The sequence below is a fragment of the Hypanus sabinus genome, chromosome 1 (genome assembly GCF_030144855.1).
Source record: "Hypanus sabinus isolate sHypSab1 chromosome 1, sHypSab1.hap1, whole genome shotgun sequence".
NCBI classification, from domain to species: Eukaryota; Metazoa; Chordata; class Chondrichthyes; order Myliobatiformes; family Dasyatidae; genus Hypanus; species Hypanus sabinus.
Genome location: NC_082706.1, coordinates 114,228,977 through 114,245,295, shown reverse-complemented (window position 1 = coordinate 114,245,295; position 16,319 = coordinate 114,228,977). Strand labels below are relative to the sequence as shown.

The window sequence follows — 16,319 nt, the reverse complement described above, 5'->3', positions numbered from 1 at the left end:
AGAAATTTTACCACGAAATGAGCACAAAATAGTATTGGGTAACTAATGACTGGAAATCAATTACAGGATAGATAATAATTTGAAGAAATTCGTGTCTGAAGGGGTAGTAATTCTTTTTTTTCTTCTGGTTCCCTGATAGAGCTGAACTGCTGAACGACAATTTATCAGCAAAAAATGATACATTCCTCAGTTATGGGCTGCGACACAGTATTGCATCGTACATGAGCTTATCACAGTTTGATGACAACTCAATTGATGGTAGCAACAAGAAGAGATGGCATCAATCTATCAAAGCCAATGCTCAGGCCCGGCACAGCTGCCTGCTTACTTCACCAATGGGAGATATATACGAGGATGACTTTGAATAATGTGTGCTCCCTACCCACTTGTGAATTACTCATCCTTAAGTGAGCCATTAAGTGTTGTGCCAGAGACTTTTGCCATGCATCATAAAGCACAGTGTTGTGCACCAGGAGATGTGACTGCTCTCTATATCTTTTCACTAATCTTTACAACAGCTTATTTGCATCTTCAGGTAATTGTGCACAAGTGTTCACACAAGACCTCTCCTCGTGTATCCTGAGATATCTGCTTTGTAAATATGATTATTTAAGTTGCATAACATAATATGTTTTCCATGTCAAAATCTTATTTGAGGAGGGACATCCTGTTCAATGGGAATAATTCTGTGAAAGTTTTGAGACAGTGCAGAATCTTGTGCCTCACCTTTATTCAATGCTGAATTTTACAGCTGTCTCAAGGAGTTGTGCAGTATGTGATGTTTATCTGTCCTCTTCTGAAGGGGCTTATCCAAAATTTAGACTAGAAAATCAGCTATGGTCACATATAAACTCTAGTGAAATCTTTATATTCTTCTAACATTCTATGGGTGAAAACTTAAATTATTTAGATATTGGAAAGAATGTTCTACTGTCAAATGCTCCACTGCCAATTAGCTTGATGACACACATTCCGAGCATTGTCAGAGGCCAAGTTGGACATAAGGGACCTTGTCGAACAAACGATGCAAATTTTCACATTAATTCTTCGGACCTTTATCCATTAAGGCAACTATAAAAACAGACAAGGACGTAACCGTATACATGGGAAACCCCGAGTCCAAAAAATTAAAACTTCTTTTTAAAATGTGGTCAATAAAAAAGTATTGGACAATGGAAGCATTACTTACACATTGGAGTCTGATCATACCATCCAAACTAGTTTCAGTTTAGATACTTAAAAGTGATTGGCTGTCGTTCTTGTGGTATTCAGTTTTTTCAGCAGCCTACTTCATCCAATCAGGCTCTTACTTCACCATCCATGAGTCATGGGCATACAAGCACAAGGACCCACATCAATACTAATAAATGTCTACACACACAAATAGATTAAGATACGGCAACAAGTATACTGATACACAATGTTCACATACTGCATACATTGTCCTCAGATGAACTGTAGTATCAATGTGTGTTTCAATAATAGAATTAATGGGTTGCACTCTGCTTCCAAAAGGAAGTTCCATGGCCTAAATTTGTATCTAGAAAAGGGGGTGATGTGCTTATCAGCAAATGATTGACAAGGTAACAAAAAGGTCAATATTCTTAATTTAAATATATGTGTTCACAAACATGTGAAAAAAACTATATTGAATTGTTGTTGTTTATATTGCTCAGTTTCTACCATGTAATATTGTAAAATAATTAAAATTCTAAACATTGTGAATTGGTTCTAGATTCAGAGATGTGCTAATTGACTGGAGGTTGAATGCATAACACACTATACATAAAACTCATACTTCAGTAGTCCTGATTATTTACCAAAGATCACTCTTTGTTGTTGTAGTGGTAAGAACATCTTAAAGAAATTATTGTATTGATATTTGAGTACAATCAAGGTGTACAAGATAAAGGGAGGCATTGATCATGTGGATAGTCAGAGGCAATTTCCCAGGGCTGAAATGGCTAGAACAAGAGGGCATAGTTTCAAGGTGCTTGGAAGCAGGTACAGAGAAAATGTCAGGGGTAAGTTTTTTTTTTATATAAACGCAGCGAGTGGTGAGTGCGTGGGATGGGCAGTGGAGGTGGAAACGATGGGGTCTTTTATGAGACTCCTGGATGGATACATGGAGCTTAGAAAAGTAGAGGGCTATGCGTAAGCCGAGGTAGTTCTAAGGTAGGGACGTGTTCGGCACAGCTTTGTGGGCTGCAGGGCCTGTATTATGCTGTAGGTTTTCTATGTTTTTATTTAACCACCTTCTCTTGGAAAAATATCACAATATTGCCTGGAAATCAGTATTTCTCCAGATTTAAGTCCATGATTTCTTTTAGAGTGATACTTTCGCCAGCAACTCTATTAAATATCCATCTTTAAATGCATTTCAGGGGATAATTCTCTAGCATTTCCACTTTGATGCTTAATTTATAGTTTCATATGTATGAAATACCATTTTCTGAGATCCACCTTTGACAATACATCCAACAAAGGAAAAACAAGAGCAGTTCCAACAATTTTGCAGCCTTGATGACTTCCACCTTTGATTTTGCAGAAGAGGCTTTGTTGTGACTAACCATCTTAAACAAAAAATCTTATGGAAGCAACTATTTTGTTACAAAAATCAAGAAGTCCATTTTAAGCAGAAGATTATTCCAGCCTTCCTCAAGACCCCAATAAAATGGTCTCTTACCAGAAGCAAAGCTCGTTGGAAAAGTTTGTTGCCGGTCACTGCGATAAGGTTCATGCTGGTAATATCAGCATCACTGCGGTCCCCAGCGATCGTGACACTTGATGGAGATCCACCGAAGTAACCAATGTTCCTCTGCAGCCACTGCAACGCAGACATCTGATCCAAAAGGCCCCAATTACCAGTGATCGCATCAGTACCTGCATTCATCAAAATCATTTTAATTTTTACTTCCCCCGTTACCTCTTCACATTTCTCTTCTAAAGCTGCAGCAGGGAATGGGAGAAACTGTTTCCTTTTACTAGTGGCACTTTTGCACAATATCCCACTCCATAAATTTGCTTTCGTCTGTGTGCAGGTGTGTGCATGCATCAGGTGAGGAGATTGCACCTATGTAGCAGTTTGACAAATGATAATGCCCCGAGATCCATCTCTATGCTGTTAAGGCCTCATCTGAAGCTCAAACCCATACTTAACATGTGGAAGAGGTTTTTGGTCGGGTGAGTTTGGCTCAAAGGCTTGTATGGTTGCTGTATTAGGGAAGACCCCTAAACACCCACCAGGACACCCACCAAGTTAGATGTTCATTGGGCTTTGTATACAATCCCAATGTCCCTGATAATATAGATGAACTCCCACACTCACACCGAGTAATTGCTGCTGCAAGGCAACTAGCTCTGAGAACCTTGCAGATACTTACCTTCTCCTGAATTTAAAGCTTGGCACTTTGAGATAAAACTGATAGTCAGAATATTTAGATCTGACCTTGAGACAGCTTTGGCAGAATGAGCCTTTCTGTCTTGAAATGTTTGTCATTTGTGCAGTACCATTGTGACAGATAAAGAATGAAAGTGTTAAGAGAGTTCAATTTTTGATTAGAAAAGAATTCTAGCCATGTATTTCATATACAGTGGTAAACAAAAGTTTGGGCACCCCTGGTCAAAATTTCTGTTACTGAGAACAGTTAAGTGAGTAGATGATGAACTGATCTCCAAAAGTCATAAAGTTAAAGATGAAACATTCTTTTCAACATTTTAAACAAGATTAGTGTATTATTTTTGTTTTGTACAATTTTAGATTGAAAAAAAGGAAAGGAGCACCATTCAAAAGTTTGGGCATCCTAAGAGATTTGAGCTCTCAGATAACTTTTACCAAAGTCTCAGACTTCAATTAGCTTGTCAGGGCTATGGCTTGTTCACAATCATCATTAGGAAGGGCTAGGTGATGCAAATTTCAAAACTTTATAAATACCCTGACTCCTCAAACCTTGTCCCAAACAATCAGCAGCCGTGGGCTCCTCTAAGCAGCTCTAAAAGTTAAAATAAATGATGCCCACAAAACAGGAAAAGACTAGAAGAAGATATCAAAATGTTTTCAGGTAGTCGTGGAGGTCAAGTTGAGGCCTGGAAGACAAAGAAAACTTTCTGAGAGAACTGCTCGTAGGATTGCTAGAAAGGCAAATTAAAACCCCTGTTTGACTGCAAAAGACCTTCAGGAAGATTTAACAGACTCTGGAGTGGTGGTGCACTGTTCCACTGTGCAACAACACCTGCACAAATATGACCTTCATGGAAAAGTCATCAGAAGAAAACCTTTCTTGATCCTCGCCGCAAAATTCAGTGTCAGAAGTATGTAAAAGAACATCTAAACAAGCCTGATGTATTTTGGAAACAAGTCCTGTGGACTGATGAAGTTAAAATAGAACTTTTTGGCCACAATGTGCAAAGGTAAGTTTGGAGAAAAAAGGGTGTGGGATTTCATGAAAAGAACACCTCTCCAACAGGGAACATTTCACTGGTAGAGGGAAGAATGAATTCAATTAAATACCGGCAAATTCTGGAAGCAAGCATCACACTATCTGTAAAAAAGCTGAAGATGAAAAGAGGATGGCTTCTACAACAGGATAATGATCCTAAACACACCTCAAAATCCACAATGGACTACGTCAAGAGCGCAAGCTGAAGGTTTTAACATGGCCCTCACAGTCACCCGAACTGATCATCGAGCATCTGTGAGTAGGCTTTAAAAGAGCAGTGCATACAAGACGGCCCAAGAATCTCACAGAACTAGAAGCCTTTTGCAATGAAGAATGGGTGAAAATCCCCCAAAGAATAACTGAAATACTCTTAGCTGGCTGCAGAAAGCATTTACAAGCTGTGATACTTGCCAAAGGGGGTGTTACTAAGTACTGACCATGCAGGGTGCCCAAACTTTTGCTTTGCGCCCTGTTCCGCTTTTGTTGTTTTGAAACTGTAGAAGATGGAAATAAAAAAGTAATCTTGCTTAAAATATTAAAGAAATGTGTCATCTTTAACTTTATGCCTTTTGGAAATCAGGTCACCTTTTACTCACTTAGCTATTCACAGTAACAGAAATTTTGACCGGGGTGCCCAAACTTTTGCATGCCACTGTATCTCCATTTTGAAAATTTACTGTCATGTCCTTCCATCTGGACTCCCAGTGCATACTCTTAAGGTACATGGAGGTTTTCACCTATAAACCCACACAGCAATGTTTTCAGCAAAAAAATGTGTCACTTTTCTTCCCCACTCAGGGGTATAAAACAGCTAGGTCAGAATGGCTTACCATCACTTAAGAATCCAAAGACTCCAACCCTATAGTTTGCTGTCACAACGACAATGTTTCCAGCCGATGCAAGGTAGGATCCATCGATGTTGCTTTGTCTCCCGTCTTTGTAATCAGCTGCACTGTTGTGGAAGAAGATCAAGACCGGGATGTTCCCCACCTGTCACACAAAAAGTATCAGGGTTATGATGTTGACAAGTGTTGATGGGTCTCCAGCAACATGGCAACAACCTTTCTTGAGGATCAGAGTGATTTAACCACCTACTCATATAATTGGTTGTGAACATGAGGGCTGGAAGTTTAAAGGTCCTTTGGTCCACAAACAGCTGACAAATCATCACGAGATTTATCCCATGCAGAATGCATTCCTTTCCTGTGGACACATTATATTTACACAGGGGTGCATGTTGCCACAGGAGAAGACAGAGGCCCAAGGATAGCACAGGAGTTAACCAGATGAAACTGAAGGATGAGATCAGGGCGATTGTGAGAGACGAAATAAGATCTACAGAGCAGAATGTTGAGTCCATCTGGGTAGAGATTAAGAATAGTAAAAGGAAAAAAAAATCACTGGTGGGAGTTGTCTATAGGCCACCTAATAAAAAATATTGCAGTGGCAGAGGCGATTAACCAAGAAATAGCTGAGGCTTGTAAGAATGGAACAGCAGTTGTCATGGGGGATTTTAACTTCCAGATAGATTGGGTGAATTAAGTTGGTCAATGAAGTCTTGAGGAGATCTTAACAGAATGCAGCTATGATGGCTTTCTTGAGCAGCATGTTAGTGAGCCTACAAGGGAAAATGCTTTCTTAGATCTAGTCCTGTGCAATGAGACAGATAAGATTAATGATCTTGTAGTCAGAGATCCTCTTGGAAAAGACTGATCATAGTATGATTGAATTTTGCATACAGATGGAGATGAAATAGTTAGATCTAAATTTAGTGTACTATGCTTGAACAAGGGAGACTACAATGGAATGAGGGAGGATTTGGCTAATGTGGATTGGGAGCACAGGCTATTTGGTAGGACAGTTGAGAAACAGTGGAATACTTGCAAAGCGATTTTTCGCAGTGCTCAACATTGTATTCCAGTCAAAAGTAAGGACAGTAAGCCTTGGATAACTAAGGAAATAAAAGATAGTATCAAATTAAAAACTCGTGTGCAAAGTCACAGAGTAGTGGGAGACTGGAGGATTGGGAAAACTTTAAAAGGCAACAAACTAAACGAGAAATAAGGAAAGGGAAGATAGAGTATGAAAGTAAATTAGCACAAAATATAAAAGCAGATAGCAGAAGATTTTATAAATATATAAAGTGGAAGAGGGTGGCTAAAGTCAACACAGGTCCCTTGGAAGATGATAAAGGGAAATTGATATTGGGTGATAAGGAAATGGCTGAGGCATTGAACGACAATGTTGTGTCTGTCTTCATGGTGGAGGACATGTCTAATATGCAAAAGAAGGATGTTATGGACAAAATGGGAGGTGAGGACCTCGATAAAATAACTGTCATTAAATAGATAGTGATGAGAAAACTAGAGAACCTGAAGGTAGATAAGTCCCCTGGTCCTGATGGGATACATCCCAGGGTGCCGAGGGAATTGGCGGAAGTTGTAGTAGACGCGCTGGTAATCGTTTATCAAAACTCTCTAGACTCTGGGCAGGTCCGGGTGGATTGGAAGACAGCAAATATCATGCCACTTTTTTTTTTTAAAATAAGGATGTAGGCAAATCATGGGCAACTATAGGCCAGTTAGCTTAACAATGTAGTCGGGAAAATACTCAAAGCTGTCATTAAGGAAGAAATAGTGAAACATTTAGAAAGGAGTGGTTCCATTAGACAGACGCAACATGGATTCAGAAAGGGCAGGTCCTATTTGACAAACTCACTGGAGTTCTTTGAGAACATAATGAGTGCAGTGGATAGAGGGGAACAGGTGGATGTTGTATACTTGGATTTCCAGAAGGCATTCGATAAGGTGCTGCACAAGAGACTTGTAAATAGGATACGGATGTGTGGAGTCAGAGGAAGTGTATTGGCCTGGATAGTGGATTGGTAACCAATAGAAGGCAGACAGTTGGTATAAATGGGTGTTTCTCCAGTTGGCAGTCAATGGTGAGTGTGGTACCACATGGGGTCCGTTCTGGGCCCGCAGCTGTTTACCATTTACATTGATGATTTGGAAGAAGGGACTGAGCGTAGCGTAGCAAAATTTGCTGATGACACTAAACTGAGTGGAAAAGCAAATTGTACAGAGGATATGGAGAGTCTGCAGAGGGATATAGATAGGTTAAGTGAGTGGGCCAAGGTCTGGCAGATGGAATACAACATTGGTAAATGCAAAATCATCCACTTTGGAAGGAGTAATAGAAGAGCAGACTATTACTTAAATGGTGTAAAATTGCAGCACGCTGTTTTGAAGAGGGACTTGGGAGTGCTTGTTCATGAATTACAAAAAGTTGGCTTGCAGGTAAAACAGGTTATTAAGGCGGCAAACAGAATGTTGGCCTTCATTGCTAGAAGGATTGAATTCAAGAGCAGGGAGGTCATGCTGCAACTATACAGGGTACTGATGAGGACACTCCTGGAGTCCTGTGTGCAGTTCTGGTCTCCATACTTGAGGAAGGATATACTGGCTTTGGAGGCAGTGCAGAGGAGGCTCACCAAGTTGATTCCAGGGATGAAGGGGTTAGACTATGAGGAGAGATTGAGTTGCCTGGGACAATACTCTCTGGAATTCAGAAGAATGAGAGGGAATCGTATAGAAACATACAAAATTTTGAAATAGATAAATAAGATAGAAGTAGGAAAGTTGTTTCCATCAGTAGGTGAGACTAGAACTAGGGGACATTGCCTCAAGATTCAGGGGAGAAGATTTAGGACAGATGAGGAGAAACTGTTTTTCACAGAGAGTGGTGAATCTGTGGAATTCTCTGCCCAGGGAAGCTGTTGAGGCTTCTCCACTAAATATATGTAAGATACAGTTAGATAGATTTTTACATAGTAGAGCAATTAAGGGTTATGGGGAAAAGGCAGGCAGATGGAGCTGAGTTTAAGGACAGATCAACCATGATCATATTGAATGGCGGAACAGGCTTGATGGGCCAGATGGCCTACTCCTGCTCCTATTTCTTATGAAACTGCTGAGTCTATAAGATGTTCATATTGATTGGACTAATGGGGCTAACCTGTTCTTCATCTGTATTATCAAGGACACTAGGATGATATATGAAGGCAAATGAAAATTCAACTTGGTGGGTGGTCTGGTGGGTGTTTAGGGTCTTCCATAATGCAGCTTCCATAAGAGCTTTTGGGCCAAAATCATCTGACCCAATACTTCTCCTACAAGCTCAAGTTGAATTGTCATCCAACCATGCGTGAATTTCCATAAATACTGCTAAAGGAAACTGTGTTGTTCTTAAGACCCTTACAGTGGCCTCCGAATCAATTCATCTCCACGCTGGGTAGCTACTTTCAGTCATTTTTGATAAACTGCTTTAACCATTGCATTGATATTTTGAAAGGCCAGATTAGTTCCAAACAGACTCAAATGTTCAACAGAGAAATAGGAAGAGGATGACATAGAAGTGATATTTGACAACTCTGGATAAAAACTTGCAAGAAAAACAGACATTTTGCTTAAGGCCATTTCGTTGCTGTGGTAGGAGATTCAACCATGGAGTCTTAGGAAAGACAGGCATGGATAGGTAAAGAAATTTGATATACCTGTAAACCTAGGTTGTGGCTTTATATCCCAAAGTGAAAATAATCAGTTGAATAGCATTTCTGACCACTGGAGATTATATCATCTGTTGCATGTAAGAGATGAAAAGATCTCCCTGATTTACATCCACTATGTCATACTTTATGCTCTTGCAGATTCCAGTGTATGTTGATGGGAAAACAATGGCTTACAGAATTCTTAAAGTTTATCAACATTCAATTTACAATTTTTTTTCCTATAATGCCATCTATTCTCTGGTGAACATTTTCAATTCACAAAGAATTTCTTCACATAGCACTTCACTATCACTTCAGTCTTCATGCAAAGACCAGAGTAGTTATGATGCATTTTGGCAAGAAAATTTCACAAAGTTCCCCCCCACCCCCCCAGGAATGCTTTGAGGAATTGAAGGATTGAGTAATTGCTATACATCTTAATTTTCCTTTTGTGGAATTGTCTGTTTTCTGCTCCTTGCCATTCTCTGCTCACACTGCTGAAAAATATCAGTACAAGTCCACATTGTTTAACTGATGTTAACTTCATCTCCAGCAGCCTCGCAAGTCATTTAGTATATTACCAATTCCAAAGAGTCAATAGTTCAAGAAGGTAATCCTTCACCATCTTGAGGACAAGTGGGAAAGGGTAGTAAATTTTGGCGTTGTCAGCTATGACCACAGTCCATGAAAAAAATGTGCTTCTTTGCTTCTGAGAATAAAAAATAGATGGTCTGTTTTTCAACATCCATTTTGAACAAACTAAAACTATCTACAAACTAGTATCTACCTATCCAGGAAAGGAGAATTAGTTTTCGTGCATGATTTTACACTTGCTGATACAACTGAAATTTATAATTTTGTGCACAAACCCACCATGAAATGACACAACAACCCCTTTGTATAGCCAGATTATCACTACTTACAGTGTTTTTTGGGACAAAAATGTTCAGATAGAGGCAGTCTTCATCCACAGTGGAGTAAACTGCTTTTGCATTCCCTGGCTGCAGGCAACTGGGCCTGAAACAAAAGAGGAATGAATATTGTGTTTTATTAGAAATATTTTGGAGTTAATTTTAACTTTGGTCAGTGTAAAAATAATAGATGCTTAATTGGTCCCCTGTTGTACATTTGCCTGATCTTCTATTTTCTACCTGGACTATTCCTCTTCCCATTCTGCCTCTCACAAAAATGCTATCCCCTTCTGACAATTCCTCCGTCTCCGCCGCATCTGCTCTCAGGATGAGGCTTTTCATTCCAGGATGAAGGAGATGTCTTCCTTTTTTAAACAAAGGGGCTTCCCTTCTTCTACCATCAACTCCGCTCTCAAACACATCTCTTCCATTTCCCACACATCTGCCCTCACCCCATCCACCTGCCACCCCACTCAGGATAGGGTTCCCCTTGTCCTCACCTACCACCCCACCAGCCTCCAGGTCCAACGTATAATTCTCCGTAACTTCCGCTACCTCCAATGGGATCCCACTACCAAGCACATCTTTCCATCCCCCCCTTTCTGCTTTTCGCAGGGATTGCTCCCTACGTGACTCACTTGTCCACTCGTCCCCCCCATCCCTTCCCACCGATCTCCCTCCTGGCACTTTTGCTTGTAAACGGAACAAGTGCTACACCTGCCCTTACACTTCCTCCCTCACCACCATTCAGGGCCCCAGACAGTCCTTCCAGGTGAGGTGACACTTCACCTGTGAGTCGGCTGGTGTGGTATACTGCGTCCGGTGCTCCCGGTGTGGCCTTTTATATATTGGTGAGACCCGACGCAGACTGGGAGACCGTTTTGCTGAACACCTACGCTCGGTCCACCAGAGAAAGCAGGATCTCCCAATGGCCACACTTTTTAATTCCATGTCCCATTCTGGTCTCCTCTACTGTCAAGATGAATCCACACTCAGGTTGGAGGAACAACACCTTGTATACCGACTGGGTAGCCTCCAACCTGATGGCATGAACATTGACTTCTCTAACTTCCAGTAATGCCCCTCCTCCCCTTCTTACCCCATTCCTGACATATTTAGTTGTTTGTTTTTTTTCTCTCTCTCTCTGCCCATCACCCTGCCTGTTCCCCATCTCCCTCTGGTGCTCCCCTCCCCCTTTCTTTCTCCCGAGGCCCCCCGTCCCATGATCCTTTCCCTTCTCCAGTTCTGTATCACTTTCGCCAATCACCTTTCCAGCTCTTAGCTTCATCCCACTCCCTCCGGTCTTCTCCTATCATTTTGCATTTCCCCTGCCCCCACTACTTTCAAATCTCTTAGTATCTCTCCTTTCAGTTAGTCCTGACGAAGGGTCTCGGTCCGAAACATCGACAGCGCTTCTCCCTATAGATGCTGCCTGGCCTGCTGTGTTCCACTAGCATTTTGTGTGTGTTGTTGGAATTTCCAGCATCTGCAGATTTCCTCATGTTTGCCTGATTTTCCAATTGCTTTGGCTTATTTTTTGTACATTGTGTTGAATATACCTATTGTCTAGTAATTAGCCAGACAAATGTCTAACGGAGACACATGAAACTACAGGTGCTGGAATCTGAAGCAAAAGCAAAATAACACAAGAGATAGAAGAACTAAGTGGGTCAGGCAGCACCTGTGGAGGAAAAAGGACAGTCAACGTTTTGGGTTGAGATACTTCATCTGGACTGAAAGATAGAGAGGAAATAAACAGTATATAAAGGTGAAGGAAAAGGGTCATGTGCACAAGCTAGCAAGAATTTTTTTGTCAAAAAGCAGGCCCTCCCTCTCCCCTATTGTTACTGATAGAGTCCTCATCTGTATCTTCTCTACTCCCCCGCACTTCTGCTTTTATTTCATCTCCCAAGACAAAATAGGGATAGAAATGCCCTGGTCCTTACCTATGACCACATCAGACTACGCATCCAGCACATCATTCATTGCAACATCCACCAGTTACAATGTGATTCCTCCACCAGCCAAATCTTCCCTTCCCAGCCCCTTCTACTTTTTCAGCCCTCATCCCATCCATTGCTCCCCATCCCTAGGCATTTAACCTTGTAACTGTAGGTGTAAAACTGTCCCTGCATCTCCTCCCTCACAAGTTTCCAGAGCCTTCAACAGCTTTTCCAAGTAAGTTCGAGAATGGCATGCAATTCAGTTGGCTTGGTTATTGCATCCAGTGCTCCTGACACCTCTCTATTTTGATGAGACCATGCACAAACTAGCTGATCGCTTTGCCAAACATCCGCATTTGAACTGCATGGCCATATGGAGTTCCTTGTTGCTAGCAATTTAATTCTTCTCCCTGTTCCCACACCAACCCATCTATTCTCAGGTTCCTCCACTGCCAGGGTAAAGTGGGAGGAATGACGCCTCATATTCTGCCTAGGTAATCTACAATGTGACAGCAGGAACAAGGAATTCAGCTTCCAGTAAACCTCTAACCCTCTTCACAGCTGCCATGATCAAATCAGTATCCCTACACCCACTCCAGCTCCACCAGTATGTCTTACCCACCTTGCACTCACTTCAGCTGTCCTTCTCCAAAACACTAATCCCACTAATCCTCCTCCTTCAATGTTCCCATCCGCCCTCCCCATGATTCCATGTTCCATCTTCCTCTCCTATTAGATTCCATTATTTTCAGCCCTCTGTCTCTCCCACCTATCACTTCCCAGTTTTTGTCACTATTTCCACTCTTTCCTCTCCATCTACGCATCACCATTCCTCACAGGACCACCCATTGCTTTTTAGTTCTTCACCTCTTCCCTTCACCTTTTTATGCTGAAGAGTCTTGACCTGAAATGTTGCATTTCTATTTCCCTCCATAGATCTGCCTGAATGATTGAGTTGCTCCAGAAAATTGTTTCGTTTTTTTTTTTTGCAGACAGATGACTGAACCTAGTATTAATACATTTTGATAGTCTTCCCTGGTAATTTATCACATTACCACATTACCCTTTGCATGTAACAAATCAACCTTTTCTCCTGCCTTCACTTACTCAATGAGTTGTCTGGATCATTTTTTTTCCAAACTTCAACATTACAAATTTATAATTTTCCAGAGAAGCTCAGCATTTTGTATCAATTCCTCATATTCAGCCAACTGCCTCTCAAGGGCAAAATTATCCTTTAGAAGATTAATCATCAGAACTAGACAAAATTCAAGCAATATTTCTGCCAGCTGTATTGTTGATAAAGTAATGTTCAATCCACAAATGAAATAACCAACAGGTAAGGCTTTGCTCACCTGTAGAAAGTTGCATTCCATTGGCCTGTCCAGTTAAAGGATGCTGGGGCCTTAAATCGGCCTTCGCCAGTAGGCGGAGCTGCATATGGAACCCCCAGGAAACGATTTACAGCCTTCCATTCCACACCAACACGGGTATCTTGAGATTCTCCAAACAGAATTCCATGACCAGGAATTAATATCGAAGTCAACTGCGGCTGCGTTTCTAATAACAAAGTATCTAAATTGACAAGAAATAATTATCTGTCAGTACAGCAGTACAGGTGGAAATGTGTGTTAGGAAATAGAACTGACTAGCATTAAGAGCATAACCTTCACAGAACATTTGTGAGAGGAATGCTTTTGACAAGCCAGGTAATTCTTGTAATGGGTTCTCACTTACTGCCGGAGTTCTCATGAAATTTGTTTGTTCACTCACCAGTACAGGTATGAATGTCGGGACAGCAATCTGCATAATCCTCACACTTTAAGTTACACTGACAGGCCTCGTCAGGTTGATAGTTCCCACATCGACCTGCACATGACCCTCTTAAAGCTGGGGAAAAACAAACAATATTTAACTTGCTTAAAAAGTAAAACTGTTGTGCTTATATTTTTAATAACAACTCAGCATTCTATGGTTCTTAGTGAGTTTGCTTTTCACTAAAATAACCAGAGAAGTTATCCAAAAGCAAACTACTACAGCTGATTGAAAGCTGAAATAAAAACTGAAAATTCCAGAGATATTCAACAGATCAAGCAGCATCTGCAGTGAAGAGGGAGAAAAAGTTTTTGGCTTAGGCCAATGACCTTTCCTCAGAATTGGAAATTTGAGAAAATAAGCAAATTTTAAGGACGAGAAAAGAAAGTCCATTTCTGTGCTAAGGTGAAGTAAAAAGGAATCTTAGGGGCACAAATACTGTCTGTCCATCTAAGGGAGGGTGATGAATGTTAATCATAGTGCTCTGTACGGAGAAGTAGAGGTGAAATGAATGATGATATCAAGAGACAGAATAAACTAACTGCTGGAACTGGCAGATTCAGAACACAGATGCTGCTGGAAATTTGAAACAAGAAAATGTTGAAAATGCTCAGCTGGTCAAGTAGTTACTGTACAGTTCCTGGGCAGTTATAAAAGCCAATTCTGAAATTATGAAATTCAACATTGTGGTCTGAGGCCCAGGATGTCTTTTTAAAAAAGATACACTTCTAGTACTTGAGTTTGTAATGTTCTTACTGCAGAAGGCCAAAGATTGGGACATCAGAGTAGGAGTGGAATGGAGATTTAAAGGTACAAGCAGCTGGAAGCTCAGGATTAAACATCTGGTCCATTTGGGAGTCTTCTGTAAAGAAGTCACCCAACCTGTGCTTACTTTCTCCCATGTGGAAGGGATCACACGGTGAACACCGAATCCGGTACACCACATTGGAAGAAATTCAGGTAAGTTGCCATTTTATTTGGAAGGACCGCTTGGATCATAGGAAGGGAAATGGTAAAAAGGCAAGTGATACATTGTCTGCAGCTACGTGGTAAGGTGCAAGGGGAGTGTGTATTAGTGGACATGAAAGAGTGAACAAGGGAGTTGCAGAGGAGATAGACCTTGCCCAATCCTGAATGGAGAGGGAAGTTGAGACTAGTGATGGCATGTGATCAAAGGCGGCAGAAATTCCAGAAGATATGTTGAATGGGAATGGTGTTAGGGTCCATGTTGAGGACAAGGGGAATCCAATCCTTGCTGTGAGAGGAAGGAGAACAATGGAGAGCAAATGAGAACAGAAGTTCAGGAAATGGGCCAGAACTAGTTGAGAGGTCCATAAACATTGGTAGAAGAAAGCCAGAGTCAGGGGAAAAGGAGACATTTCAGAAGCACCAGTGTCATCAGAACAAGATCTGGATAGAACTGGAGAATTGGAAAATTCCTTACAATAGAGTGGGAGAAAGTGTAGTCAGACAAGCAGTCCTCATTTCTGATTGCCAGCTTCCCTTCTCACGCTTTGTTACCAACACTGATTCCTCAGCACTTTAATTACTCTGCACACTACTAATGTGCCATTCAGATCAGGAGAGACTGCCAAACCTTAACCTAAGGTTGCGTTAGTTACTTGCAGAAAGCAATCATGATAAGAGTGCAATGGTTATCTTCACCATCAGTATATGAAGGAAAAAAAGCTTAACTATTTTTAACCAAGAACTAATCACTTGTTGTTAAAAACTGCCTGGGTTTCAAAATGTGCAGTCTGAGATTATTTTTGATAAATGATCAATTTGCAAGTTCCAGTTAGTTGCTTACATCAGAGACACTGTACACAGCATGAGTATGCACATGCTTAGAAGGAAGATGTATGCATCTTGGGTTGGGGACATATATAAAATAATTATACAAACCAAATCTCAAGAACTTTGCTAATACTCACGTTTCCTGAGATAGACCACATCTGCGGCTTCCTTAAGCAGTGTTCGACAGTGATGGCCTCGTAGTCTGAGTTGACAGCTGTGTGTGTCAGGATAAAAGATACATCTGATCCCTGATGAATGACGATGAAGCGAAACTGTGGCACAAGTACGATTGGAGGCACAAGCTATATGAGAAAGAAGCATAAACAGGTGCCCAATTAAAATCCCCCCTTCATGGAAACAGTAACTGGGGCTTCTACACCTGCTAGACCATCACTGAGCAAATCAACAAGAGTGGCAAGTCATCTACACTTGCATGAAAACTAAAATTACTCTTTTTGGTTAGTAATATAAGAATCAAAGTAACCTAAACATTTAGTAGATAACAATGGTAGGCAAACAAAAATCATTCTCTCTGGACCAGAACAACATCAGAATAATTTAACTATTTCCAGGGTCCAGTCACACCATTCCAGGAACACCATAAACACAGGAGCAAAACTAGGCCATTTGGCTCCTCAAGTCTGCTCTGCCATTCAATCATGGCTGATCCATTTTCTCCCTCCTCAGCCCCACTCCCCAGCCTTCTCCCCATAACTTTTGATGTCATGTCCAGTCAAGAACCTATCAATGTCTGCCCTAAATACACCTAATGATTTGCCTTCCACAGCAACCTGTGGTAACAAATTCCATAAATTCACCACCCTTTGGCTAAAGAAATTTCTCTTTAAATGGATGCCCCACTATC

General features: G+C 41.0%; 2 protein-coding genes across 3 annotated transcripts in view; one reads left to right on the top strand and one right to left on the bottom strand.

Annotated features, from left to right (window-relative positions):
- LOC132396838 (src-like-adapter) overlaps positions 1–1,714 on the top strand; it is a 37,729-nt gene extending 36,015 nt beyond the window's left edge. For both annotated transcript variants that reach the window (XM_059974819.1, XM_059974824.1), the window contains exon 8: positions 140–1,714. In XM_059974819.1, coding sequence (XP_059830802.1) covers positions 140–368 — 229 coding nt within the window. In that variant the 3' untranslated portion in view covers positions 369–1,714. The remainder of the gene's footprint in view (positions 1–139) is intronic.
- tg (thyroglobulin) overlaps positions 1–16,319 on the bottom strand; it is a 350,909-nt gene that overhangs the window by 172,350 nt on the left and 162,240 nt on the right. The window contains exons 38-43 of the mRNA XM_059987817.1: positions 15,592–15,756; positions 13,616–13,732; positions 13,198–13,417; positions 9,912–10,005; positions 5,270–5,429; positions 2,687–2,883 (exon numbers count right to left, since the gene is read on the bottom strand). Of these exons, the coding sequence (XP_059843800.1) occupies positions 2,687–2,883; positions 5,270–5,429; positions 9,912–10,005; positions 13,198–13,417; positions 13,616–13,732; positions 15,592–15,756 (953 nt within the window). The remainder of the gene's footprint in view (positions 1–2,686; positions 2,884–5,269; positions 5,430–9,911; positions 10,006–13,197; positions 13,418–13,615; positions 13,733–15,591; positions 15,757–16,319) is intronic.